The sequence below is a fragment of the Misgurnus anguillicaudatus genome, chromosome 19, assembly GCF_027580225.2.
Source record: "Misgurnus anguillicaudatus chromosome 19, ASM2758022v2, whole genome shotgun sequence".
Taxonomy (NCBI): Eukaryota; Metazoa; Chordata; class Actinopteri; order Cypriniformes; family Cobitidae; genus Misgurnus; species Misgurnus anguillicaudatus.
The window spans coordinates 24,345,765-24,371,939 of record NC_073355.2 but is presented as its reverse complement, the minus strand read 5'-3'; the positions used below and the strand labels follow the sequence as shown (position 1 = coordinate 24,371,939).

At 39.5% G+C, this 26,175-nt stretch overlaps 2 protein-coding genes across 3 annotated transcripts in view; both read right to left on the bottom strand.

Annotated features, from left to right (window-relative positions):
* Positions 1-19: 19 nt before the first annotated feature.
* On the bottom strand, positions 20-6,453 carry gtf2f1 (general transcription factor IIF, polypeptide 1). 2 transcript variants are annotated; one of them, XM_073857222.1, is made up of 14 exons: positions 6,205-6,453; positions 5,678-5,735; positions 5,252-5,301; positions 4,906-4,978; positions 4,617-4,810; positions 4,008-4,175; positions 3,711-3,919; positions 2,914-3,067; positions 2,755-2,813; positions 2,520-2,651; positions 2,325-2,398; positions 2,107-2,248; positions 1,872-2,004; positions 20-721 (listed from the first exon to the last, which is right to left on the bottom strand). In XM_073857222.1, exons 2-14 carry the CDS (start codon positions 5,687-5,689, stop codon positions 517-519), a joined length of 1,605 nt encoding a protein of 534 aa, XP_073713323.1. In that variant the 5' UTR covers positions 5,690-5,735; positions 6,205-6,453; the 3' UTR covers positions 20-516. The 2 variants fall into 2 exon arrangements, with proteins under 2 accessions (XP_073713323.1, XP_073713321.1); XM_073857220.1 differs by having other exon boundaries at positions 5,678-5,707; positions 6,205-6,452.
* A 9,904-nt stretch (positions 6,454-16,357) lies between these two features.
* Positions 16,358-26,175, bottom strand: part of ighd (immunoglobulin heavy constant delta) — a 171,111-nt gene continuing 161,293 nt past the window's right edge. Inside the window, 8 exon segments of the mRNA XM_055193569.2 lie at positions 16,358-16,848; positions 16,851-16,898; positions 21,895-22,185; positions 22,356-22,673; positions 22,763-23,089; positions 23,361-23,648; positions 23,748-24,044; positions 24,144-24,437. Coding sequence (XP_055049544.2) covers positions 16,736-16,848; positions 16,851-16,898; positions 21,895-22,185; positions 22,356-22,673; positions 22,763-23,089; positions 23,361-23,648; positions 23,748-24,044; positions 24,144-24,437 — 1,976 coding nt within the window. The 3' untranslated portion in view covers positions 16,358-16,735.

The window sequence follows — 26,175 nt, the reverse complement described above, 5'->3', positions numbered from 1 at the left end:
AGCAAAAAATAAAACAACATTCAGACCAAATTCAATTTATTACTAAAATGAAACACCTGCAAGTAAAGGTGAACATTTTACAGTTTTAAACTACACTGTAGGAAAGCAAATTTATAATAAATGGAGAAAATACTGTTAAACCCAATTAAAAAAAGCAGACAAAATAAGATGTTTTCAATAAAAGACCCCCTTCTTCCTGAACATCGACGCTGACGTACCATCATTCTGTGGTATTCAACTATTACCGCTGTGCTAAATCTCTTGGAAATTTTCAAACATCTTTTGTGTATCAATTTACAAAAACTCATTGTTACCGTTTCCTATCTTTTCCTCCACCAGGGTTCTCATCATCTATAACTTCAATAAGTTACACAAGTTGAAGACTACTGTTAAGAAATATTGGGTGGGGAAAAGCAAAACGACAGCACGAGAAATGATTCTGACCAAGCAGGGTTTTCTTTAAAGGAGAGGCTGCTTGGTGATGGACTGAAGCAACTGCAGTCGCCTCTTTTAAGTTCATTCGGTGAGGTAGAAATGCATCTTATCATTGATGTTCTTCCTCTCAGGGTTTAGCCTCTTTAAGATCTGGGCGAGAACATTGACCGTCTGCTCGCTGCTGAGGCCTGTACGCTTGGTCTGGAACTTCTTCAGCAGATCTTTAGTAGTCATGGGCTTCCTGATGAGATACCTGCGTACGGCATCCTCCGTCAGCTGCACGTCACTGAAAGAAAGAGAGGAGTGGTGGAATAGATTTTATTGCCCGAATTTAAACTTTAAATGTCGTTCAGGTGATTGTGGCCATATTTATCTGCAGAACAGAAATGTATTATTTCTACTCATTTATATTATCATAAAACAAACAATAATGTATTTTATCATAACATTTATTAAAAACAACAGTGATTTATGGAAATTGTGTCCAACTCCAAACTTTTATTTTTTTTATTAAAACTTAATCAACAAATATTAATATTGTGGTTACTGTGTTTATGTCCCTCCCCTAATACTCTGATTGGACGGCTGAGTAATGTGACACTGACAAGAATTTTATCTAAAACATTTTTAACTCTGCTTCTAGTTCACGGGTTCGCTTTAACATGTAATCGTTAGGGAATGGCATAAAGCATTTTTGGTGTGCTGTCGAAGGGGAGAGCTCCGAGCTCCAAACAAGAGAGTCTGGCCACGCTCCATTGCAAAGCGTTACTTCTGTTAAGGAGGGTCCTCTGTTGAAGTTTAAAACTATTGGATCTGCCCAGAGTCACTCAGGATCTGCTATAGGCGATCACTAACGTGAGGTCGTGACGTATATCATGCGCCGAAACCTGCCGGAAACAACAAGTCCGAATAATCAGACCAACAAAACTTAGCAAACCTGGTTCTTGCTCCGGCTTTAACTTCTGTATATTTGGCAGTTTTGCAACAACGGACCGCATAGCTTTTCTCACGTCTTTCTCCGCTGCCATTACTGAACTACAACTCAAACTGACGCACGACCTCAACATCATCGTTCTTAGCCACCCCCCTCTGTTCGCTGATTGGACCTGCAGATTTTTGCACGAGAAAATGAAACTCTACACAGCAGTCCCAGACGTAGTACTGAAGCTAAATGAAAATTAAGCGGAAGCACGTAGGAGGGCAGAGCCAGGCTAGACGGGTAGTGGCTAGCTGCATCGGTTGTACACTCATTATTGTGGTGCTCTATAAAGGAACTAAAAATGGATGTTTATAGTGCACTATTTAAAGGTATAGAAAGCTATTTTGGACAAAGCCATGGTCTTGCTTAAGTAGAGGAGGTGTAACAACTTTGAGGATAGAGATTGGGGTGAAGAGAAAGCAGAGGACTGTATTTGATTATTTTAAACATTAGGTACCTGGCGCTGGGGGTGGATTTCCCTGATGTGGGCTGTGGAGTGCTCTTTCCAGAGGAGCTCTGAGGGCTGGGCTCCATCTTCAGTCTCTTAGCAGCTGGAGTCTCTGAAGTGGACACCGCAGTCTGGCGCTTACCTAAGACATAAACCACAGGCGGAGATTTAGGATCACTATAACTAGAATATACAGGCAATGCAGATAAACCCAAAATTGCAGTGTTTTAGTAAGTTAGTGTACCCTGCTCCAGTTTGGTAGCAGCGGCACGGAGAGTACTGGAAGTGGCAGCGTTGTCGATAGAAGGCGTTCCGGGTCGACTTCCTGTTTTTGAACTACCAGCCGAGCCACGGCCGGCCCCTCGCTTGGGAGGTGTGCGTTTCTTCTGTAAATGCAAACATGTAACAACTTACATTTTAAGAACACTTACACAGACACACACACAAAATATAGGCCATTACCATCATAAACAGTGCTGAAGCTGCCTCTCCCTCAATATCGCTGTCCTCTGAGGTATCAGATTCTCCACTACTGTCTGGAACAACATACACAATGGGTTTCTTACTTTACCTGCGTGTTTCACATTTAGAAAATGTAAAAACTCAAGGCCAAACAAAGCCACCAGTGTGAAGGGCAATGAATAACTAAGATCTTACCTTTCTTTTTCTTCTTTTCCACCTGAACTGGTGTCTTCTTCCCATCTTCCTCCTCTTCTTCCTCCTTTGCTTCCTCCTCATTCTTGTTTTCTTCTTCACTCTCATCCTCACTATCAGTAGCTTCATCAATCCCTGGAAAAAAATGAGAGAGCTTATCTCGTATCAAATATTATCATTAGATTCATACTGTATATTGCCTGTAAAAAACCCTTTTAGAACCAGGCTAGCCACCAACCTTTAGGTACATCTTCTCCTTTATTTGGCTTTGTCTTCTCTAGCTCCTCATCTTCAGAGCTGAAGCAAAGATGAAATTTTTTGTTAGCACAATTCAAGAGATATGTTTTTTGACAAATGGTGGTTTGTATGTGGCATTAGTAACTGTTCTTGAAGTCACCTGCTCTCATCAGACATGTAGTCCACCTCCAAGCCTTCAAAGTCACCATCATCACTATCCTCAAAGCCTTCCAAATCGCTGCCCTTTTTCTTCTTCTTCTTCCCCTTGCCTTTAGGGCCTTTTTCCTTCTTGGCTTTTGACTTGTCCTCCCCATCTGCATTGAAAGAACAACGGTTGCTCAGAAAGTCTTATTGTGCGTTCACACTGGCAAGAGCGCCAAAGTGGCCGGAAGTCTGAGAGCCGGCGGCGCGTCTTGGACAATTTGAGTGTCGAGAAGAGTTGACATCAGCTCAACTTTATGGTAATGAACTATGACGCATTTGGTGGCAACCAATCGGAAGGCAGAAACCTTCGCTTGAGAGGATTTCAGAGAAAGCATTCGAGCATCAGAGCATCCACTACTCTTTTTCTATAGCATCGTTGGCAGGGCAGCCAGACCGTTTTTTGATGCTCTCACCAGCGTCAGTGTAAACGTACAGTTACACCCGACAACACTGTTCCTCTCACGGGTGGACACACACACACACACACACACAAAGAACGAGCAGTCAAATGATTTTGGATTTTAACAGTGAACAAAGTGACAGTGACATGTTTACAGATAAAACACATAAAAAGAAAGCAACATTTATTATGCAATCTCTCAACATATGTAGTATAATGTATATATTTAAACTAACTCGCATTTTGGGACACTGAAGTTGGAGCTGGGCGGTGATGTGCATGCATTTATAGAAAATTATCGGGAATTTTGGGATGATCTGTGTGGGGCAATCCCCTATAGACCATGTACTCACCCTCTCCCATGCTTCCGTCGCTATCATTGCTGCTCATTTCCAAATCATCCTCCAAGTCATGTATGCGCAGGTCTCCTCCCTTGCCTCCCTTCTTTTTCTTTTTCTTCCCTCCTTTCTCTCCCTCTTCATCATCATCATCCCCTCGCTCCTGTTCTCGGAGACGCCGCTGAAGCATGATACTGAAGTGGTTGACTACTTTGTTCCTCCTGCATGAAAAATAAATATGTTGCTTGATTCTATTCATATTGTAACACAAAAAGGGCCCTTTTAACATGACCAACTAAAACCGCCCTCATGTCCCACTCTTCCTCAGCCTCCTCGGCTGTGAGCGTTCGGTGCTTGGCCTGTGGTGTGAAGTTGTACCAGGCATTCACGGGAAACGCCTCAAAGGCGCCATCAGCAGACTGCGTGAAAATGTAGTAGGAAGCATTCTCCGTCACTCCGCCTTTTTTCAGACCCTTGAATCTGAATGGATGAGAGAAGAGATATGTACAGTAAAATTATATAACTATTATTTAAAAATCGGCTTATTGTAAAATAAACAGTTTTAACAATATTCTGACTACCACCCTCAATGTGGAATGGAGTAAAGGGCAAAATGTTTATCCTGAGGTAACTCGCAAATATGCCAGATTCAGTCTGGATCAGATGACCCTACACATATCGAAAGATGACATCAGCCCTTAAAAGGACTTAAGATGACGCCAGCTTTGGACAATTAACCATACATTTTTGAAGTTTTATGTGTATTCTACATTGGGTCCTTTTGTAAAGCTGCTTTGCAATAGTGTAAACTGTGAAAAGCGCTATACAAATAAACATGAATTGAAACAAGCTACATGAACAGAATGTCAGCAAAACTGACAAAGATCCGGTAAAGAAAATGGCAATAACATTGCATAGTACCTTCTTCCTGCCTTGCCATTAACTTTAAGGATCCATGGCTGGTCTTCTACTTTGAACTCCTTTGTAATAATGCCATACTTCCTCCTCCGTGCTTCCTCTCTCTGTTTCTTTCCAAACTCGCTACCTGCTGCCCCCTCTGCAGTCTCCTCCTCTCCATATATACGTCTATTACTCATATCTCTCTCCATACGGGCCTAAATACAAGCAGAGAGATGTAAAGAGAAAGAATGGGGGACAAAGGATAAAGCAAAAATGTGCATTTTTGAGTATCTGTAACATGCATGTTTACCTGAGTCCACGTGGAACAGCTGACTTTATCACCAGCATTGAAAGCCATTATGTTGTATTTTTTACTGGTGTTTCTGTTGGAAAAATACCAAGATCAGATATTCATTTATTTCATAACAAAGCTCCTATTGATGGTGTAGGTTCCTCAAAACCTTCCCCGGAGAGCCGGTGCCCTAGCTTCAACTTTGATCAAACACATGAGCAAGCTAATCAATGTCTTCATGATCACTAGATGCTTAACTAAATCAAAGATGCTTAACTTTGCAGAGCACCGGCTCTCCAGGGTAGGATTTGAGGATTCTTGATCTAGTTGAAAATGTGTTAAAAAATATGGAAGTCACTCATACTTTGGCACTCGTACAGTGTACTCCGTTGTAGTGGAGGAACTACTGCTTCCCTGTAAACAGCAACATAAAATTGTATTTCCATGTATTTTACACATTATGTTTTTGGAAAAGCAAATTATGTTTTGTTAAAGCAAACCCCCAAAATTAAATTAACCCATATTTTACATAGCCTTAAGGCCATGCTTGGTGTACAGGCTGACCTGTGACTTAATGTTACACTTAAATCACTTCAGAAGAAATTGGGATGGATGGTTGCGCTTTTTGTAGCTAATAAAACTGGGGCACTATCCAATGCCATTATGAAGATGGAATAAGGCAGGATATTGACTATTTGAGTGGCTTAAGGGTGAGTAAAATATGGGGTAAAATTTAATTCTGTTTCTAGTGAGAACTGATCATAACTTTAAAATGTTAATCCAAACTTACCAATGACGTCATGACTGCACCCTTATAAACCTGCCAATAGATTGATGAGGTATGTAAACTGTTTCAGGCAATAGGAAATACAAATGCACGATTTTACAGTTTTGAGTTACTCTTCAAATCATGGCTGTCTTAAAACCAGAAAATAAATCATAAAACGTAGTTTACTGTGAAAAGAGGAAAATATAAATCTTTTATCTGATTGACTTACAGTGCATTCAATCCACATTTAATTTAATAATTTTTACATGGGAATCAAACGCAGTGCTCTACCAATTAAGATATAATCCATTACGTTTGCGTCTCAGGGAACACACGAAATGATAACATATGGATTGAATGCACTCTTGAGTCTTTGGACATTGGATTAAGCATCTGTCAGAATGTAAATTTCAAAATGAAATGTAACGATGCAATTAAAACAAACAGTATGTGATTAATTTTAAGTTATAGACACTAAATTAATATTTTAATGAACCTCCTTTAAGATCGTTAAATGTAATTTTATGTAAAGTTTGAACTGAGTTTACCTTTAACTGGCTAACGTTTACTGGAGACCATCCGATGCTCTGGTGTATTTTTCAATGCTCAAACCTTAAATCACCTTGTACAACAACTGTCGTTGTATCGTAATCTCAGTTTTGAGAAGAATAAATATCGATTTAAATTCTCAAAGAAATAAATGTACACGCTGTGAATAGGAGAGGATGAACGCAGCTCACAGCCTCACACTTCCACAACTAAAAGTCTTCTTCTATGGACGGTGTCGTTAATTTCAAGGACACTTACCGCCATCTACTGTGCGGAAGGGCGTACTGCATCCCTGCAATTCGTCTGGATCATGCTGTGGGTGCTTCTCGTTTCTTATTTGTGCATCCTCGTTTCCTTTCCTTGCTTCCGACGCGAAGACGGAAGAGACGAAGTATTAAGTGAAATGATATACTCTTTCCCTACTCTCTTTATAACGTTTATTATCTGTTATCAAATAATAAAAGTGCATTAAAACCCCCAAATATTTAATAAAATAAAGTTAAATACATACTTGAGTTATAGTTCATATCCTTACTACATTAAAAAAGACATAAAAGTGCTGTATATATGTCTATACCACTGATCATTTATATAGATCGGTGGTTTATACATAAATATTAAATATACTGTCTGAAATGAGTCTACATTTTCAATAATTTAATGATTAATAGCAAGATTTATGTGTGCTCCATCAGTTTCCGGGTCGTAGGATGTAGGACGTATGGAGCGAGGAGACAAGGAAGCATATTGAGAAGCACCCTGTGTGTATGAACAAATTAGACAAGTCTATAATGTTTATCTGCAAATATTTTTCATTTTTAATCTAAATGCTAACCTATGTTAAGTTGTTGAAAAAACCCATCATTTTTAGAGCGAAACCCACATAGAAGTGTTATTATGTAGTAACATTTTCCAACTACTTTTTGCAAGTTTATTGAACTAACTTATATTTTGAGTAAAGACAACTTAATAATATGGATTTCAATGAATGCGAAAATATTAAGTAGCATTTTGAGGAAAAGACAAACAAATGAAGCACAATCAATGTAAAAAAAAATCAGCATACACAGACTTAATTAAAATAGGTAGGCTAACATTTAAATGGAAAAATACTAGTTAATGTCTCTGATTTATAAATTAATTTTATTAAATCAAGTTGAATTAACTAATGGTATTACTCAGTAACTTACTTTTTTTGGAACAGGTAACTTATTTATGGTTTGTTGTTGTTTTTAATTCTGTGAAATGCGAGCATGAAACGTTTATTCAATCAACACACCCACACTCAAAAAAATGATTCATTGGATAAACTCAATAAAATTGTGGGCAGGATTTCCATCCAATATGAATGTGTACCCCTAACTCATAAAAAATTGCTTTACACAATTAAAATAAATTGAGTTAGTCCACCTCAATTTAAATTAAATGGCAATACTCAATTAGTTGCCTCAACTCAATTTAGTTTAGTCTGAGTAACTCAATTTAGCGTAGTTTGAATAACTCAATGTAGTGTAGTCTGAATAACTCAATTCTGTTATTTTATATAAAACGTTTTTGTATCATACTAATTAGCATAAGCACATGTTAGCATGCTAATAATAATAACACATGATACTTTGGATGAGCATGTGAGAAGAGACTAATCTCCAAACAGGCATTAACACAGTTAGTGCTGATTGAGAGACATACGTCACATCCACAACCTAACCACAAGTGACACTCTTCTGCACGATGGTAACCAAACAATTTGAAAAAATATAACACAAACGCTTCTAAATTAATAAGATAAACGGACATTAAACACTTTTAAGTCTTTCTCTTTACCTAAAAATGCATAAAATAACACTTAATTTTAAAAATTACTCTCCAAAAGCAGTTGCATGCAAAGAATGCTGGGAAATTATTTTTCCACAACCCAAACTCAAACTAATTGTGTTAACGCAATTAAAAAGAAATCAATAAATTATAGTACATATTCATTTTGTGTTAGACTAATTAAATATATATACTTATTGCTCTTAATGAGGTATTTTACATTAATTGAACACAATTTTAATGTGTCATGTCTAAGAAGGGCTTGAATCATTTTTTTGAGTGCACTCAGTTTTGTTTTGGGCAGCTTTAAAGCGCAACATACTTCACTATGGGACGTGCACAGGAATTTTGAAGGACAGTTGCTCTCTGAACTACAAAAAGGGCACCCCCTTCGAAAAAACAAAAACAAGAAAAACTCACGGGCTATATGAAGGACTGAGAAACAGGGTCTTTATTAAAATATATATACACAAAGAAGTAAAACACTAAAATACAGCACTCAATCACATTAACTACTTATAATAATAATAATACCTTACATTTATATAGCGCTTTTCTCAGTACTCAAAGCGCTTTACATATGAACGGGGGAATCTCCTCAACCACCACCAATGTGCAGCATCCACCTGGATGATGCGACGGCAGCCATATTGCGCCAGACCGCTCACCACACACCAGCTTATTAGTGGAGAGGAGACCAAGTGATATAGCCAATTAGTATGAGGGATGATTAGTAGGCCAATGGGCAAGTTTGGCCAGGATGCCGGGGCACACCCCTACTCTTTTCGAAGGACATCCTGGGATTTTTAATGACCACAGAGAGTCAGGACCTCGGTTTAACATCTCATCCGAAGGATGGTGCTTTTTTGACAGTATAGTGTCCCCATCACTATACTGGGGTGTTAGGACCCACACAGACCACAGGGTGAGCACCCCCTGCTGGTCTCACTAACACCACTACCAGCAGCAACCTGGTTTTCCCAGGTGGTCTCCCATCCAAGTACTGACCAGGCTCAGTCCTGCTTAGCTTCAGTGGGCAAGCTGTCTTGGGCTACAGGGTGATATGGCTGCAGAAAACATGACTTGAGTCATGAAAATCCCTACATCAATATCCCGATCAATATTCTATCAAGTCGCTGATAGGTTTCTCCAAATTTAGTAACTGAACATGTGTTCATCTGAAAAATGATGGACATATGCATCTCGGATGTCTTGGGAGTGAGTAAATCATGGGTTTAATATCATTTTTGGCTGAACTATCCCTTTAAACATTTTGAATAGAATAATTAATGTGATGCATTACTTCCATCATTCATTCTTTTTGGTAAAACAAAATGTCAGAAACTATCAGCAGACAAGTTTGCCTAATGCCTACCAAAAACTAGTAGCCTAGGCTGCTTATCTGCAAGCTATGATAGCTAGCTGCTATCTGTCTGATTATTTAGGGTAAACGTAGCAAACTCAGCCTGGATTTATGAAGATTTTAACAGAGGTTGAAACTTGAATTAACGCATCACTCATCACTTCAACACAGCTCATCACTTCAACGTTTCTGAGCCAATGGTCTCAATATGCCCACATTAGATAGACCTATTTACGTTTTTAGCACAGCTCTCTCAAAGTGCAGAACACATATTTTGAAATAACGAACCACACACATGACGAGCTACATACATGTTGTGACGAACTTCGCGTTGTGCGCCCTCAAAAAATAAGTCACCGGCCGCCACTGCTATACAGCAAATCAAACGTCAATCATCGATGGATTTTCTTCAATCTGTGCTATAGTGATCTGTTTCGACCTCACTCTGACCATCAAAAGTCATGTCCATGACCTCCGGAAGCAGAATGGCCCGCATTTATAAATAGCAGAGAATGCTCCCGGTTCAGTCTTTCACCTTGATCGGCTCATACGAGACCGCAAGTAAGAGACTACGTATTCAGGTAAAACTTCCTGATTATTTCCTTATTGCATTCCACTAATTTGTTACCTAAACGGTGCGGGGGCCTTGTGCCCACCAAGAATTGTTGTGGTTTGCGTGTTTGACTTGTTATTTTCAGGTAATTTAACCCTTTCGTTTAAAATTTATATGCGCTAGATTTCCGGGTAATTTGAGTTGTTTTGTGGGTGTGTGTGTGGATATACTGTACCGCTGTTCGCAGCGTGGGCTTTGTGCGAGCCCACTAAATAAGTGCGTTCGCATGCTGGTGTGGGCCGCCGTCATACCTGTGTTTGTATTTACTGCTGTTCGCAGCCGGAAATCTTGTGTGCCTGTCTGCCACTAGGGCTATCTTTGTTTGTATTATTTAAATAGTGGTATTGTGCATTGTTTATTGTGTTTTTTCCTGTTCACCATATCAGCCTGCTAGGTCCGTTTATACCCCTATACCCCTGTTCGCAGCTGGTGGGGCTAGTGTGTGCCTGCTAAGTGCATTTATGCGCCGGTGCGGGCCATTATAATACTGTGTGCTGTGCTTTTCTGTTCTTTTAGGTGTTTTTCTGCCTTGGTGGAGGCTTCAGGCATAATTTTCTGTGATATGTCCTTCTGTCATGGCCTATACCCCTGTTTGCATCTACTGGGGCTAGTGTGCGAGTGCTAAGTGTATTTGTGCACTGGTGCGGGCCACTGTAACACCTTGGCAGATGGCTCGAGGAGGGCCCCAGACGTTATACTTAAGCTTCTGTGTTGCTGCAATGGCTTCCCACTACTGCAGGATCTGCAGCGCCTCCATGAGTTCCAGGGGTGTCCCATGTGCCTTGGAGCTGCCCACATGCTGGAGGACGTGGACAATCCTTGCAGTGCGGCCTGCGACCTCTCCAGGGATGAGCGATGGCGCAGGGCCAGCCAGGTGCGTGGTCATGTGCGTGAGGATGGCCATCCGATGCTCTGGTGTATTTTTTAATGCTCAAACCTTAAATCACCTTGTACAACAACTGTCGTCGTATCTTAATCTCCACACACAGCTTGTGCAGCTCTTTCTTGCCACTCTCAGCTGACACGTGATGTAGGGGATGCTATGGCCTTTCCAGTGCTGTGCTGCAGACGATTTGGCTGGCACAAACCTCCCTGCCGGATGCCATCAGACAGGAGCTGCTCAATCTCCCCGTGGCACCAGAGCATGTCTTTCACCCTGGATCTAAGAGTAGGTATAGGCTGCAGCAGCCCACTCAGTCTATGCCAGCAGGTAACAACCCGCAGGCCCCATGGGACTGGCAATTTCGTGCACCCGATCGACGTACAATCTAGTCCTGTGTAGGAGTCCCAGGTCGGCTGTCGATTGTCCTTCCCAGCTGTCACAGACCTCCTGGGAGGGCATTGTGCCAGACCCTTGGATCATGGCTATGGTCCCTCACGGCTACCGATTACAATTTCGTTGGCAACCCCTGATGTTTACAGGGGTCAAGGTAACATCCGTAAAAGACACGGTTTTAATGTCTGTCCTCATTAAGGAGGTTAAAGAGTAACTTCTGAAGAAGGCCACCTCAGAAGTACCACCCAGCGCAGATCTCACTGGGTTCTAATCTAAATATTTTATTGTTCCCAAAAAAGATGTTCTCGACCTCAGGCCTTTCAAGATGGTCCACACAGACAGCACCTCAGCGGTGTATCATATCAATCACTAAGGGGGCACAAGATCCCGGCGGTGCCTCCAGGTGGTGGAGGAGTTGCTGACATGGGCATGGTCTCGACTTTCTTCACTGAGGTCAGTGCACATCGTAGGTGTGGAGAACAGAGCGGCAAACATTCTCTTTCAGGACAGGGCCACTCCCGGGAGAATGGAGATTGAACACAGACGTAATCAGCCAGATCTGGGTGTGGTACAGTGTGGCCCAGATAGATCTCTTTGCGTCAGTGGAGACAACACACTGCCCAGAATGGTACTCCCTTAAGGGGCAGGAAGGCATTTTGGGCCTGGATGCTTTGTCACAAGACTGGCCAACAGGCTTGTTATACACTTTTCCTCCACTCCCCCTTATAGCTTAGATCCTCCGGCGGATCAGAGAGGGCCACCACTCAGTCCTGCTGGTCGCGCCACGGTGGCCGGAGAGACCTTGGTTCCCGGACCTTCTCCGGTGGCTGCAGGATCAGCCATGGCAGTTACAGAGTGAATCTTCTGTTGCAAGCAGACAGGCAGATTTGGCAGACGGGCGGATTTGGCATCTTAACCTGGGAGCCCTGCGTCTATGGGTTTGGTCCATGCAGAGTCCATCAATGAGCTGCTAGATAAGGCTGTACAAGAGACACTCAATAATGATGTTCTGGCAGGGGTCTTGAGCCAACATTCTGCCCTGTGCCACAAGTCTTATGCTTCTTGCAGTCCAATTTTGATCAAGGCAAGGCAGTCAGTACAATAAAGGTCTATGCTTCGGCCATTTCAGACTTTCATCTGGGTGCAGACAAGACATCCCAGGGTAGGCACCCTCTGATTAGCCAGTTCATGAAGGGAGCCTGCCGGTTACGTCCAAGTCGCACCTTGCGGGCGCCGAGTTGGGACCTGCCTACAGTTCTGACATCTCTCACTGAAGGTCATTATGAGCCTATTTGAGACGCAGATCTACGGTCTTTGTCTCTTAAGACTGCTTTCCTCTTGGTTCTCTGTTCAGCCAAACGGGTCAGGGAGCTGTGTGCCTTCTCTGTAAGTGATGGCAGGCAGGGGGCACTGGCGTGTCACTTTGGCCAAATCCAGCTTTCTTGCCAAAAGTTCTTGATCAACACTCCATAAACAAGGTTTTGGAGCTGGCCCAATTCCAGCCGCCTTCTGCCTCACAGGCAGAGCAGGACAAGTTGCTCACGTTGTACCCAGTTAGGGCTTTAAAGGCCTATCTGACCCGTAAACACAACTGTTTGTCTGTTACGGGGTGGCAAGGCAGGGACTGCCAATTTCCAAACAAAGGCTGTCTCATTGGCTGGTGGAGGTTATTTCCCACGCTTATAGGGCTCAGGGGATACCGGTATAGGGTGACCACCTGCTAATAAGCCCAAGGGGGGACACTGAGGGACGATGTGGGACACTCCCTGGGGCGGCGGTGCACCCAACCCACGAGCAGACTTATTTATAGTGGTTTACCCATTTCTTGTACATAACACCCATAGATGTGTACATATCTATGCATACCACCTTACACTGCAAAAAATGCTTTTCTTATTTTTGTCTTGTTTTTGGTAAAAAATAAAAATATCTAAAAAATCTTAAATTAAAATGCTTTTTCTTGATGAGCAAAACGACCCAAGAATATAAGTCTAGTTTTTTTAACAAAAATATAAAATTTAAGTGATTTTGTGCATAAAACAAGCAAAAAAAAAAAATAAAAAATCTGCAAATGGGGTAAGCAAAAAAAATCTTGAACATTTTTCTTAAACACCAAATTCAAGAAAAATTCATTGGCAGATTTTTTGTGTGTCTTATGCACAAAATCACTTAATTTTGACATATTTGGTAAAAAAACTAGACTTATTTACTTGGGTCATTTTGCTCATCAAGAAAAAGCTTCTTAATTTAAGATTTTTTTTAGATATTTTTACCAAAAACAATACAAAAATAGCATACTCAGAATTTTTTTCTTGAAAATCATTTTTTGCAGTGTACATGGAATATTAATAATGCCCTATTCCCCTAAACATGATGCATGAATAGGCCAACCAATGTGTATTTTTTTTCTAAATAAAGATTCATAATATTTTGAACAATCAATGAATTGACAGATGCACTTCCACTTATGATTTACTTTAGCTATTTTATTTAATTTATTTTTCATTACAATCTATTCACTTTCAATAAATTGTAACATAAAATTATAGAATTAACAGGAATTGTAGTTGCTCAACAACACTGGAACAGTTAAAAAAAGTCTTAACTCACAACTCCATAGGTTGACGGAACGAGAAGGGAGAGGAAGGATGGTGAACTTGCATGTTAGTAAAGGCAGGCGCAGGAAAAAAAACAGTTCAGTGTTCTGGGGACATCTTATGGACTTTCAGCCACAAATATTTATTTTCCCAGTCTTTCTTGTACCCACACCTTCTCTTTATAATTGATGATGGCGGTGCAGAGTCAGACTCAGTCTCTTTCTCCATTTTTCAAATTGGAAAGCGCACATATAAAAGTTATGCACGTGCGTGGCTGCGTGCCCACTGCGCTGTCATGACAACAATGAAAAAGTTGACAACAACCTAGTCAGTAGTTCAACTGAAGGGCAACAGTAACGTCCGAGTAGCGAGTGGCGAGTGAGCCTGAACTATCAAGTAATGTTCGTTTGGCTGCCTGGGGCTCGAGGATATAGAGCGACCAACTTTTTTTTGAGCAAGCATTGATTATGCGTGACCGATCTCAATTTGCGGGACGCATGAATTGTGCTTCAAACGCTTTGCACGCACGCGCTACGCGGGACGGGTGGTACCTCCAGACACAAGGGCTCATTCTACCAGGGGTGTGGCTACGTCTTGGGCTGCCCTCAGGGGTGTGACAGCAGCTGATATCTATGCAGCGGCTTCATGGTCTACGCCATGCACTTTTACTAGATTTCACAGGGTGGATGTGACTCGACCAGCTCCGGTTGGCAATGCTGCCCTCATGTCTTCTTAAGACGATTACGACTGTACGGTTCGGTAATCTAACTGTACAAATGAAAGCTCAAATAAATAACTTGGTGAAAGTAGCGTGAAAAATTATGGGGATTAAGACACTCAGTTCCTTACCAGATATTTTTGAGATTTGTACGATTCAGCACGCTAATAAGAACCCTTGATGAACTCTGGCCGGAGATATAGGGTTCCATTGTGCAGGCATAATCGGTACAAACATTTGTTTGTCCCACTGTCAGTTAAACTGATTAACAAGAAACTGCAACAGAATGGGTTTTTAGAAATTAATGAGTTTTTGCCATGATAATAGCTATATGCTGATTGATAACTTGTGTGTAAACTGGGAGCTCTTGTTATGACGCTAAACTAATGCAGTTGCTGGTACAACTGGTTGCTTTTTTATTTTTTCTATACTTTCTCAATTTCTCTTTTTAGATAACTTATTGTCATATTGTGATGTCTGTTTGTTACTGTGTTGTGAGTACGCTGCAACGGTTCTCTTGTCTGAGACAAATTTCTCCCAAGGGAGACAATAAAAACTACCTTGACCTTGACCGAGCTAGGTTTTAATTGATCCTGGGTTCCTCGCGACTCTGTTGGTATGTGTCATCCCTTTTTAGGCCGTAGTGACAGTCAGAGTGAGGACGAAACAGATCGTAGGTTACGCATGTAACTATGGATCTATGAGACCGAGACACAGGCACCAGTCTTCTGAACAATGGTAACTACAAAACTCAAAGTAGAAACAGAAACTCTCAAAGATAAATGAACATAAAACACTAACACTAAGTCTTTCTTTTTAGTTAAAAACACATAAAATAGAATTTAAATTCAAATTATACTCTCCAAATGCAGATCCATGCAAAGCATGTTGGGAACTACCAGTCTACTACCTAGTTAGTTTTGTTTAAAGCAACACTAAGGAGTTTTTGCTCTTTGCTCCCCCTACAGGTTAGAAGCGGAATTGTCCATTACCACTGTCGTAAATACTGCAGCATGGCTGGCTCTGATTGGATTGTAGGTCTGCCGTAAAGCAAGTTTTTGTAGTTTTCACTTGAACTACAGGACCGGGACCCGACGGTTGGAAACTTCTTTAGTGCGGTTTTGGCAGATAGAGGGCTGCAAAACAAATGTGAAAGTGCCGTTCACCTTGTTTCGAGTGGATGAACGCCTGAAACTTTTTTGGAAACGTTTTTTTAAGGTAAAAAAAAACTCTTTAATGCTGCTTTAATAAAATCATTCAGGTTCATTCAACCATGATAAAATGAAGTTGAATTTACTCAATAATGTGTTAATTTAGAATGACTCAAATTGTAAATTTTTTAAAGCAACACTATGTAGTTTTTTACCTTTAAATAATGTCTCTAAAATTATTTCAGTGATCGGACAATTTTTAACTGGACAAATTGTACTGTTGCTGCAACCTGAGCAGCCTCCTAGCTGCTACAAGCACACTCTGAAAGTGGCGGTGGAGGGTAGAGCACACAGCCCGCCCCTCCCCCTGCCTGCAGAAGAGTGTCTGATACCAGGCACTGTTGCACTTTTCAACCACATGGGGGAGCTGTAAGTCATTTTTACATGGAAACTAGATAGTGTTGCTTTAAGATATTGTAACTCATATTTTGATTTAAAAAAAAACAAGAATTCAAAATTTTTAATACAGTTTACTAATTTTATTTTTGTTGAATCTACTAAGGCACAGAAACACTTTTTACAGTAGATGTTTTAAACTTTAGCACATGAGAATTTTTACATGATACTTTATAAGTTAAATAAAAAAGTATAGTACTTACTATGCTTTTGTATTGGAATAAACTATTTTAGAATTTGTAACAGTCTCCAAACTTGATAAAAAAGGGTGAATTGGTCTTTATTTGGAATTAAAACACTTTTTTGTTTATTTTAAAATGTTATTGTTTTATTTGAAAGCCTTTTATCATTTTAAGATTTTGCCAATTATGTTATTACATAATCTTTGCAATGCTTGAAAAATTAATATTCAGAAATCAAGTAGCTATGCATTTAAAACATCCGTAATGAAATTAAGATCCTAAAAAGCAAAATCACAAGAAAAACACAGCAAAAACACTAAAAGCAAAACAGAAGAAACAACAGAAACTGGCACTATTGTTCATGCAGTCTTTACTCTGACCATAGTCACTTTGCATCCATAGAAGAGAGAAAAGAGAAAAAGAACGAGAAAAGCACAGGTCATTTTCCAGGCCTCCTCTAAAGATTCCTGTGCATAGATTCATCCTTGTTTGCATTCATATAAATACCCTCTTCCAATATTTCTGTGAAAGCAAACAAAAGAAAATAATAAAATAATAAGTTTATTTTTTATATCAACTAAAAATAAAAATTATAAATTAAACTGGTTACAAGCATGTTGTCCTTGTCCTTATGATAGTGATTTACCAAACTGTAACCGTATCCCAAACTCTCAGAAGAAAAGTACATAAGCTGTCACATTTAAACCTTAGGGGTGCATAAATGGTACATACAGTATTGGTACCATGTAAACATATCTGAACCTACATTTTTAGGACCAGTGGTGTAGTCTAGATTTTTGTAGTGGGTATACTGTGATTTTTCCCTCTGAGAGCATTCTGAAAGTGTACTCATAAACACAAACTGAATGTGTTATCAGCATGTCAGTTTATTATAAGCAAGAAAAGACTTTAACAGACAATGTCATTTACAGCTGGGGAAACTGGACTGATTTTTGGACTTGTTTAGTGTTAATCAACTTCTAACTCAGGGCCAAAAGTTATTCAACTGTTCATTAAAGTTAAAATTTAATAAACTGTTTATAATTTTCAATACGTGGCTAACACATGCATTTAAGGTGTAAAAAATATCCACTTTTTCACTAGCTATTATCTGACAAATATTGATAAAATTACCATGTGTAATTTAATGGTGTAAATGTTTTTAATTAATTAGCAGGGAAGATGACCATGAAGTAACTTTCATTTGCATAGTCATTTCATATAAAAAGCTTATTTTTTTGCATATAATATAGTCTAAAAATGAAAATAAGCTTTTACTTAAAGGACAAGTTCGGTATTTTACACTTAAAGCCACTTTTTCAGATTGTTTATGATGAAATAGAACGGTTTTGACTGAAATTTGGACATATGATGCTGTTCCGAGCATTTTCGGGTGTTTGTTGTTTCACCTCCCACCTCTACAATGGCTGTATAGGTGCACTGGAACAATCCTTTTTAAAATGCAAAAGATGCTTTCCAACAGGTGTTTTAGCATTCACTGTAAACTTGTGGACCTATTTTTCCCAAACGTCACCCGTACATTCTTCCATTGAGAGCTTGAATAATAGACACTCCAGCCCAGTTGGTGGCGATAATCCGCCTTTGCCAATTGCAAGAATACAGTACAAACAAAGTTCCCGGCGCGAAGTAATACCGTATCTCACAGCACATCTAATACAAGTCAATGGAGTTGGACAAAAACTATGATAAAACCTGTTGGAAAGCATCTTTTGCCGCGATTTTTGTGTGAGCATATCAGTAAACACCCCTGACCACTCGGTGAGTTTCACGTCTTTGTAAACGAAAGTTTAATGCATTTTAGGAAGGATTGTTCCAGTGCACCTATACAGCCATTGTAGAGATGGGAGGTGATACAATAAACTTTGCTGTCACTTGCATGTGGGTTCTTGTGACGTCACACCAGTCTGCTCCCCAGTCACTTTCGCTGCGCTATGGTGATTTGATTTCATACGCCGACAGAGGCGTCATGCCCATTCAAACTAAGGGGGCACGTGCCCCCTTGGTTTTTTTGAGCCAATGGATTTTGCATCCAACCTCAAAATCAAATAAGCGTCCATTAATCTGTTATTTGACTTTTAATCTATTTAATATGCACACTATTATACATTCTGTGCTGCATCCTTGCCACTTTTCGGAGATTTTCGCCGTTTTGATAGTGTTTTATTCTGGCGGCAGCTGGTGCTGCACTCAGCACAGTCGCAGACGTCATTAGCGTCTGGGCGCGCGCACGAGCGCTCTCCTGTTGCTGGCTTGCTGCTGCATTTGGCTATCTGAGGAAGTAAAACGTGTTAGAAACGCTCACAACATTTCCAAACCCCAGTACGGTAATGTGCAGTTAACCTCCTCTGTGTAGAAAATGTATGGTTTTAAATGTGACCGTCTAAACGTTATATTAGTAGAGATTCATCTTCTTGGCACAACGCCAAAGTTCGCCTGAGTTCACGCGGGCGTGGAATCTCACATGCTCACATATGAGGTAAAATTTAATGCAAAAATCCGTTCCTCTAATAATTTTATCTAAACATGTTTTTTTAAATCATTATTGAACATTAAAATCAATCACGTGTCTAAAGCTTATGTCATTTTCGTTGTTTATATACTTTATGGATTTAAAATTACATTAATTTTATATGATAATGCAGTTGTTGTGCAAAATGCATTAATGACACAATTAAACAAGCCATTAAGACTTAAATAAATAAAACATGCCGTTTCAGATGTAAATATGATGCAAATGTGTCATTATTCCGATTGAATAGTATTTGATATTAAAGTTAGTGATCACTTTTATTTTGGAGGTTTTTGCATGAAAGCAGGGGTTTTCAGATTGTTAGAAATGTTAGTGCCATGGAAAAGACTGAAAGCTCTATAATATTTCGTTTGATGTCTGTGTATGCACAAATTTCTGTGAGCTGTTGACACTGTGCCCCCTTAAAAAAAATTGGTGCATGACGCCCCTGTACGCCGATCGGATTGCGCAGTTCGGCAAGAAGTCAAACACACCAAATATGTAGCCTAATATACTGTATATGCATTTCAACCCGCGAAAGTAGCAAGTGTAGCATGCTATTGGTCAGTGCTTCAGATCTTAATTATGACTAGAAGTTTGAAATGTGTCAAAAAACCATGCTGTTACGCATCCTTATTATATACAGTATACGGAAATCCTTGACAATTCCTACTGGGTATATGGCAGGGCTGGACTGGGACAAAAATTCGGCCCTGGCATTTTGGCCCAAACCGGCCCACACTACATATATTTACAAATACCACCCATCTTTGCACGCCTTTAAGCAATAGCAACTCCAATTCCATAAAAGCACTAAGCCCAATTAATAGCAGGTAGAAAAGAGTGAGAGTTGACACAACAAACACTTCTAGAACGTGTTATTTATTAATGCAGTAAAACTGTATAATCCACATGAATCCTTAAACAAGCTTCATCCTTCAAACATTTGTAAACATTTTTGTTAGGTCCTAAAAACACTATTCACTACACACCGTAGCCTATAATAAATAATGAACACAACAAAAATATTCCTATCTGATTAACTGTCATATTATATGTTGATTACAGTTTTTCTGAATTGCTAAAACACTAAACCCCAATCTCTGAACCAAATTCATAGCGGCCTAAACACATTTGTCATGCACTATTTTGGCTAAACTCTAAACAAACTTCTGAGTAAAACACACATTTTACACTGCAATGAACTTGTTTTATAAATGCTAAACACAGGCAGGCTGCTAAAGAAGAACACAACTACAACTCAGTTGTCATCAAGCAAACACAACAACTCAAAATTGTACACGCTTTTTTCTAATGGTATTCTTTACCAATTGTGTGGATTGTAAACAGTCTGAGAGGCAGATGAAGAGTACCCTATGATGAAGAACAGGACACCAGAGATGGTGCAATTGGCAAAATTTGCCATTGAATTGCTGACTTTTAACAAAATACAAGTGCTGCTTACAGTAATATTAAAAACTGATTATTACTTGCAGTACTTACAGGAACGTATTCACTACTACATTCACTGAACTAAACTTGTGTGATTACAGTAATAGAGCTTTTTAACATTATCTGTCAATTGTGTTGTTATATACAATAAACATATATTTTATCTGTAAGCAGATGTCCTGGATTGTTTGATTTTGCTTGAAGAGAAACGAAAAATCTACGAATCAGATACACTCTCGTAGTCACTAACACAGTCTCACCCCATGTCGTCAATATTTGACGACACTTGACCATTCGTCAATATGTGACGCGGAATACCTTTCGCATCATTTTTTGACGAACTGGGGACTTCAATACTATTACGTCCGTTGCATTCTCTTCTCCTATTTTCTTACCATTTTCGCGTCGGTTTAGGGTTAGATTACGCAAAATTAAACCGTGTACGCGAAATTAAACAGTGTACGCGAAATTAAACAGTTGTCACCTGGCGTTGGGGTTAGAAACAGTTGTCACCTGGCGTTGGGGTTAGAGTTAGGTTTGGGTAGGGATGTCATGATGTAAATCTAACCCTAAACCGACGCGAAAATGGTAAGAAAATAGGAGAAGAGAATGCAACGGACGTAATAGTATTGAAGTCCCCAGTTCGTCTGGGTTGTAGTCACAGAGCAAAGAGTGCAATTATTTTGTTGCAGCTTTATCACCATAATTGTGTGTTTTTGACTTGGTTTTATCAAGGGGTATCTATCTAAACTTGTGTTTTGAAAGCAGTTCTGCTTACCGCAACTCACTTCTCCCTCGTCTCTCTCTCCCTCTCCTCACAACATTTTGCGTGCTGGTGCTGCCAGTGCCACGCACCACCATCATCATCATCATCATCACCAGCGACGCGATTTGAAGAAAACAGTTGTGTTATTTTCCAGTGTCTGCCTGAAGAGTCTGTTTCTTTTTGTCGCGCAGTTTTTCTGCACCTCCCTTGAGTTTTTTCTCCATCTCTCTCTCTCTATTTTGACACGTGAACTGACCGACGTTGCACGCTCGCTTGCACAGAGACCAACGCGGTGATTGGGCCAGCTTTATGTCATTAAAAAAATAGCCAATTGGCTGCTGCTTAAATGTGAGTGGGCCGGTCTATTTAGGGTAAAAAAAGGACGATGACTGGGCTGGTCCGTCATTGGGCCAGCTTAATGTCGTTTAAAAAAAATAACCAATGGGCTGCTGCTTAAATGTCAGTGGGCCGGTCTGTCTAGGAAAAAAAAGACGCTAACTGGGCTGCTCAGACAAAAATAGTATGAGATGGATCGGCCCAAAAAGTACGTCGGCCCACCGGGAAACTGCCCGGTCTGCCAGATGGCCAGTCTGCCCCTGGTATATGGCATATACCTGCATATCACATAGACTACACCACTGGTTAGGACCTTTTTAAAGTGTACTGTCCAAGTGAAGTACCTTTCGTCTGAGAGTGTAGTTCTTTTATAATCAATTAGGCATGGCCTCTCATGTTTGTTTGGTTCATGAGATTACTAGTAGTTTCAATACCTGGTTTGGAGATGTTAATCAACTGGGTACCAGTAATATGAGTGACCCTGCATCTGTACACCTCTCCAGGTGCCCATTCAGCAGGTAATAAATGCAGGTAACTTTGGATGGTAAATTTTCCATCAGGACCTTTTGTAGGATCGGTAACCAGGACACTTTGATTAGACAGCTCATTCAAGCCCAGCAGCCAGGTGATGCTGATTTCAGATGGACTGAAACCATATGCCAGACACACCAGCTCATTTGAACCCTGCAGCAGCTTTGCAGATGGAGCAGAGGGGATCAACGAAGCTAAAGGACATAAACAAAACTAAAAAATGTTATGCAGGACAAGAGTAGAGAGAGGTGAAATGTAAATGTAAATGGTATAAGGCCCAGTTACAAAATTTGGTAGAAATTGCTTTATTAGCTATAATGATAAATTGGATAGGACTATAGGATCATCATAGGATAACACCAACCATACAAGTTCTCCAAAGTAGCAGTGATTGGATTTTTAGATGACTCGTGAGAAACAACACATGAGTACACGCCCTCCATCCACTGTGAAGCAGGCAGTATTAAGGCACTGTATATTGAATAATCCCCAGCTACAGTATGAACAACCACAGGACTGTTAGTAAAGCGAGACTCATCCAACTGCGTGCCATTCAGTTGCCATTGCACATAGATTTCAGATGGAAAGAAACCAGTGATCGAGCAAAGAAGACTGGCATCTTGAGATCCAGAGAGATCACTGTCAGAGGGTTTGAGGATCCTCACAGTAGGTTCTTTAGGGTCTGTGGACATGATAGGGAAATTATAATAACTGAAAACATTTGCTGTGTTGAGGGAGACAAATTATATGAAGGAACATGTGAATGCATACTTCTGGTTTTTGAGATGTTCTTTCCCTGTGTGACTTCAGAGCAAACAGGTTTAGCTTCACATGTGAACACACTATAAGCATGCCATCTGCTAACCGGAACCTTCAAAATACTCTGCATGCTTTGAGTCCCGTTGGCATGATCTTGAGGCTGTTGTAAAAAAGCCTCCCTATTGGAACTATGTCCATCGACTTTCCACTGGATTGTGAAATCCTTGATACGATGACCAATAACCAAGCAGGTCAAAGAAATGTCAGTCATAGATCTCACATCACTGAGGGAGGGACCTAGTAAATAGACATCTGCCATCTGACTGCTCCAGTCAGCCACTGAAGAGGAAAACGAGAACTTTACTGCATGGATTTTAAAACTTTATTTTAACTTTAACAAGAATTAACTTGAGAATACTAATTTGTTTAAGAAACAGTGAACATTTCACATGGTTAGTAAGGATATTACATAACACTGCACTATATCACAAATGTTAAAAATACAAAAAAATATACTGTATATATTTTTTATCTATATTTATGTACATATTTAGTCACCCAATAACAAAATCTTGTGTGTAGAAATGCAATGGTTACTGACATATTTTACCTGAACAAATATTGATGCTTTTGTTAATAACATTGTGCTGATCAGTAATTTCACATGTAAATATCACCCCTTGATTCCAGTCTTGTTGTGGCACCAACATCTCACTGTACACTTTCAAACGTCCATCTTCACCTATTGTGACATCTACAGCTGTGTCAGTTGTCACGTTAAAATTTGAAAGCCATCTAATCTGTGGGTGAAATCCTGTCCCAGAACAAACCAGTTTCTGAGAATTCAAACTTAATTCACCAACACTGGGAACAACTGAGAGCTCAATAGTAGGATTATCTAAAAAAATACATCATCATTATTATATGCAATGCAGCCCATAATCTTTTCCAGAACTGTTGAAATGACAGAGAAGAAAATTTTGTGCATATTTCCTACCAAAAATGTTTCCTGTAGGTTTTGATGTCCATTGTTTGGAAGAACTGTGAACTATACAGGTAAATGTTTTGCCTTCCTTTTGGTGATCACTGGGTATTGTAAAGTATGTGGTCAGGGACTGATTGTTTTCAGAAGAAGCCACATCTGCACAACTGACTTGTGAGAAATCAACACCACCTGACTGGAAGGTGATGCAGACTTCACCAGAGGGAAGATCTCGTACAACACACTCCAGTACAGCACTGCCTCCTGTGAAAGACCTCCTGATAACCACAACAGGATCTTTCTGTATATTAACTGAGGAGAAAAATACATTTGATCATTTCATTCATTTTGCCTCATTTAATGTTTAGCAGTGTGAAATTGGCACAGATCATTTTGTATATAACTGCTTACCAGTTTTAATCACAGGTTCCTCTACTTTGAAACATGGATGTGTAGCTTTACAAACAATATTATCTCTCAACCAATCTACTGTGGAGAAAGTCTGGTTGCTCACAATTTTCTGTGATCTGCTGGACAAAGGTGATTTGACTGGTGGTTTTGTGTTGTTGGCACTTGAACCATTTACCAACCATGACACTTGAGTGTTGTATGGTGCTTCAACAACACAAGAAGCAGTGACTGTACTCTCCTTTATAATGTCTCTGAGATGGGGTTTCTTTACCGTCACCAAAGGCTTGGAGAAATCTTGTGTCATAAAGATTAATAGTTAGTTTTCCATTTCAGTAAAAATCTTTTTTGAGACTTTCATAGAATCAATCATATACATAGCGAGATATACTACATGAACTGTCAATACAATACAGTTGATTATACATTTTGAAACCTGTTAATGATTTGTTTTATTAACTGTGCATAACTTACCATTGCACACATCATAGTTTTGTGTGATTTCCTCAGAGTTGTGCGTGGCTTTACAAGTGTACATTTTGCCCTGATTCTGAGCACTGATAGTTAACTGACTTATTAAAGTAAAGTTTTTCTCTTTCTTATCAGCATTCTGAAATTTTTTCTCTGTCGCTAAAGTGTTGACCTTGGAGTTATCCTTAAGCCACTGTACATTGAGTTTGTCAGGGTAATAATCATTCACTTGGCATTCTAAGAGGATTTTATCATCATTTTGCCTTCTCAGCAGAGTAATATTTGGCTTAGTGACATGCTCTGTTAAAATAAAGATGACATTCAGTTAAATTCAGCATGGAAAATATCTAGCAAAGAGCTTTAAAGAAATGTTTAATGTTACATCAATATTGTATATTTTTCAACTGGAAAAGACAGCTGCAATAATTTATGTTTTTTTTTTGTAATTAAGTTATTTATAATAAGTTCTTAACATTGACAAAAGTGGAAGAGAAAGCAGGTGGACAGAGGAGACATGCTTCACAGAGCAGAGCAAATAGCAGATGGAAGCGTTGTAATTCCCAAGCCCAAAATAAAGCTGAACTACCCACCAAAAGCAGAACTGAAAACCATCTGCACAGGAAGACACCTGGCCTTTACTAAAAATGATCCTTCTGTTATACTGGTTTCAGCAGTAACAATATAAACAAAATGCTTTCGTGGAACAAACATAATTGCGGGTAAACTCCCCAAAGAATCAATTACAACAAGTCATTTTAGAGTAGTTTATTTCTGATAACAAGCAAAATAAACAACAAGTAGACTACCTAATTTCAAATCATAGCTAAAGCGTACTGTATGAACAACTACACTTATCTAAGGTTACTGTGTAAAATGTGTCATATATAATGAATACAATCTTTACAAATCGACTGCCAAACCTTCCTTCAAATAGCATTAATCCATAAAACCATATTCCCTCATCTTTAGGAAACCAAAAACATTTGTTATTTTCGACATGGTATTTGTTCCAGATTTCAGTTTAGACACTAGTCAAACAATTAAACAAACAGAGACTGGAAGTAAAGTTCAGCTCAGACCATAGATTTCACCTAAGAATTTAAAAGCCATCTGATCTTTGGGTCAAATTCTGTCCCAGAACACACCGGTTCCTGAGAATTCAAACTGGATTCACCAACACTGGAAACAACTGAGAGCTCAATAGGAGAAAAATCTGAAAAAAAAAACAGTATCATTATTATATGCAATGCAGCCCATAATCTTTCTAGAGCTGTTGAAATGACAGTAAAGAAAGTGTTGTGTATATTTCCTACCAAAAATGTTTCCTGTGGGGTTTGATGTCCATTGTTTAAAAAAACTGTAATGAAACTGTCTATACAGTTTTCTGTAAGTGAAAAATTGAGAAATTGGGAAAATATTTTAAAAGTCAATGGCCTGGAAATGATCATCTGCCTGACTAAATGTTACTCTTCAGCCTGTATGATTAGAGCAAAAAAGCGTGGTAATCATAGACAGAGCTTGCGGGGGCTGCAAAGGATTTTGAAAGGATTTTTATAAAATAAGT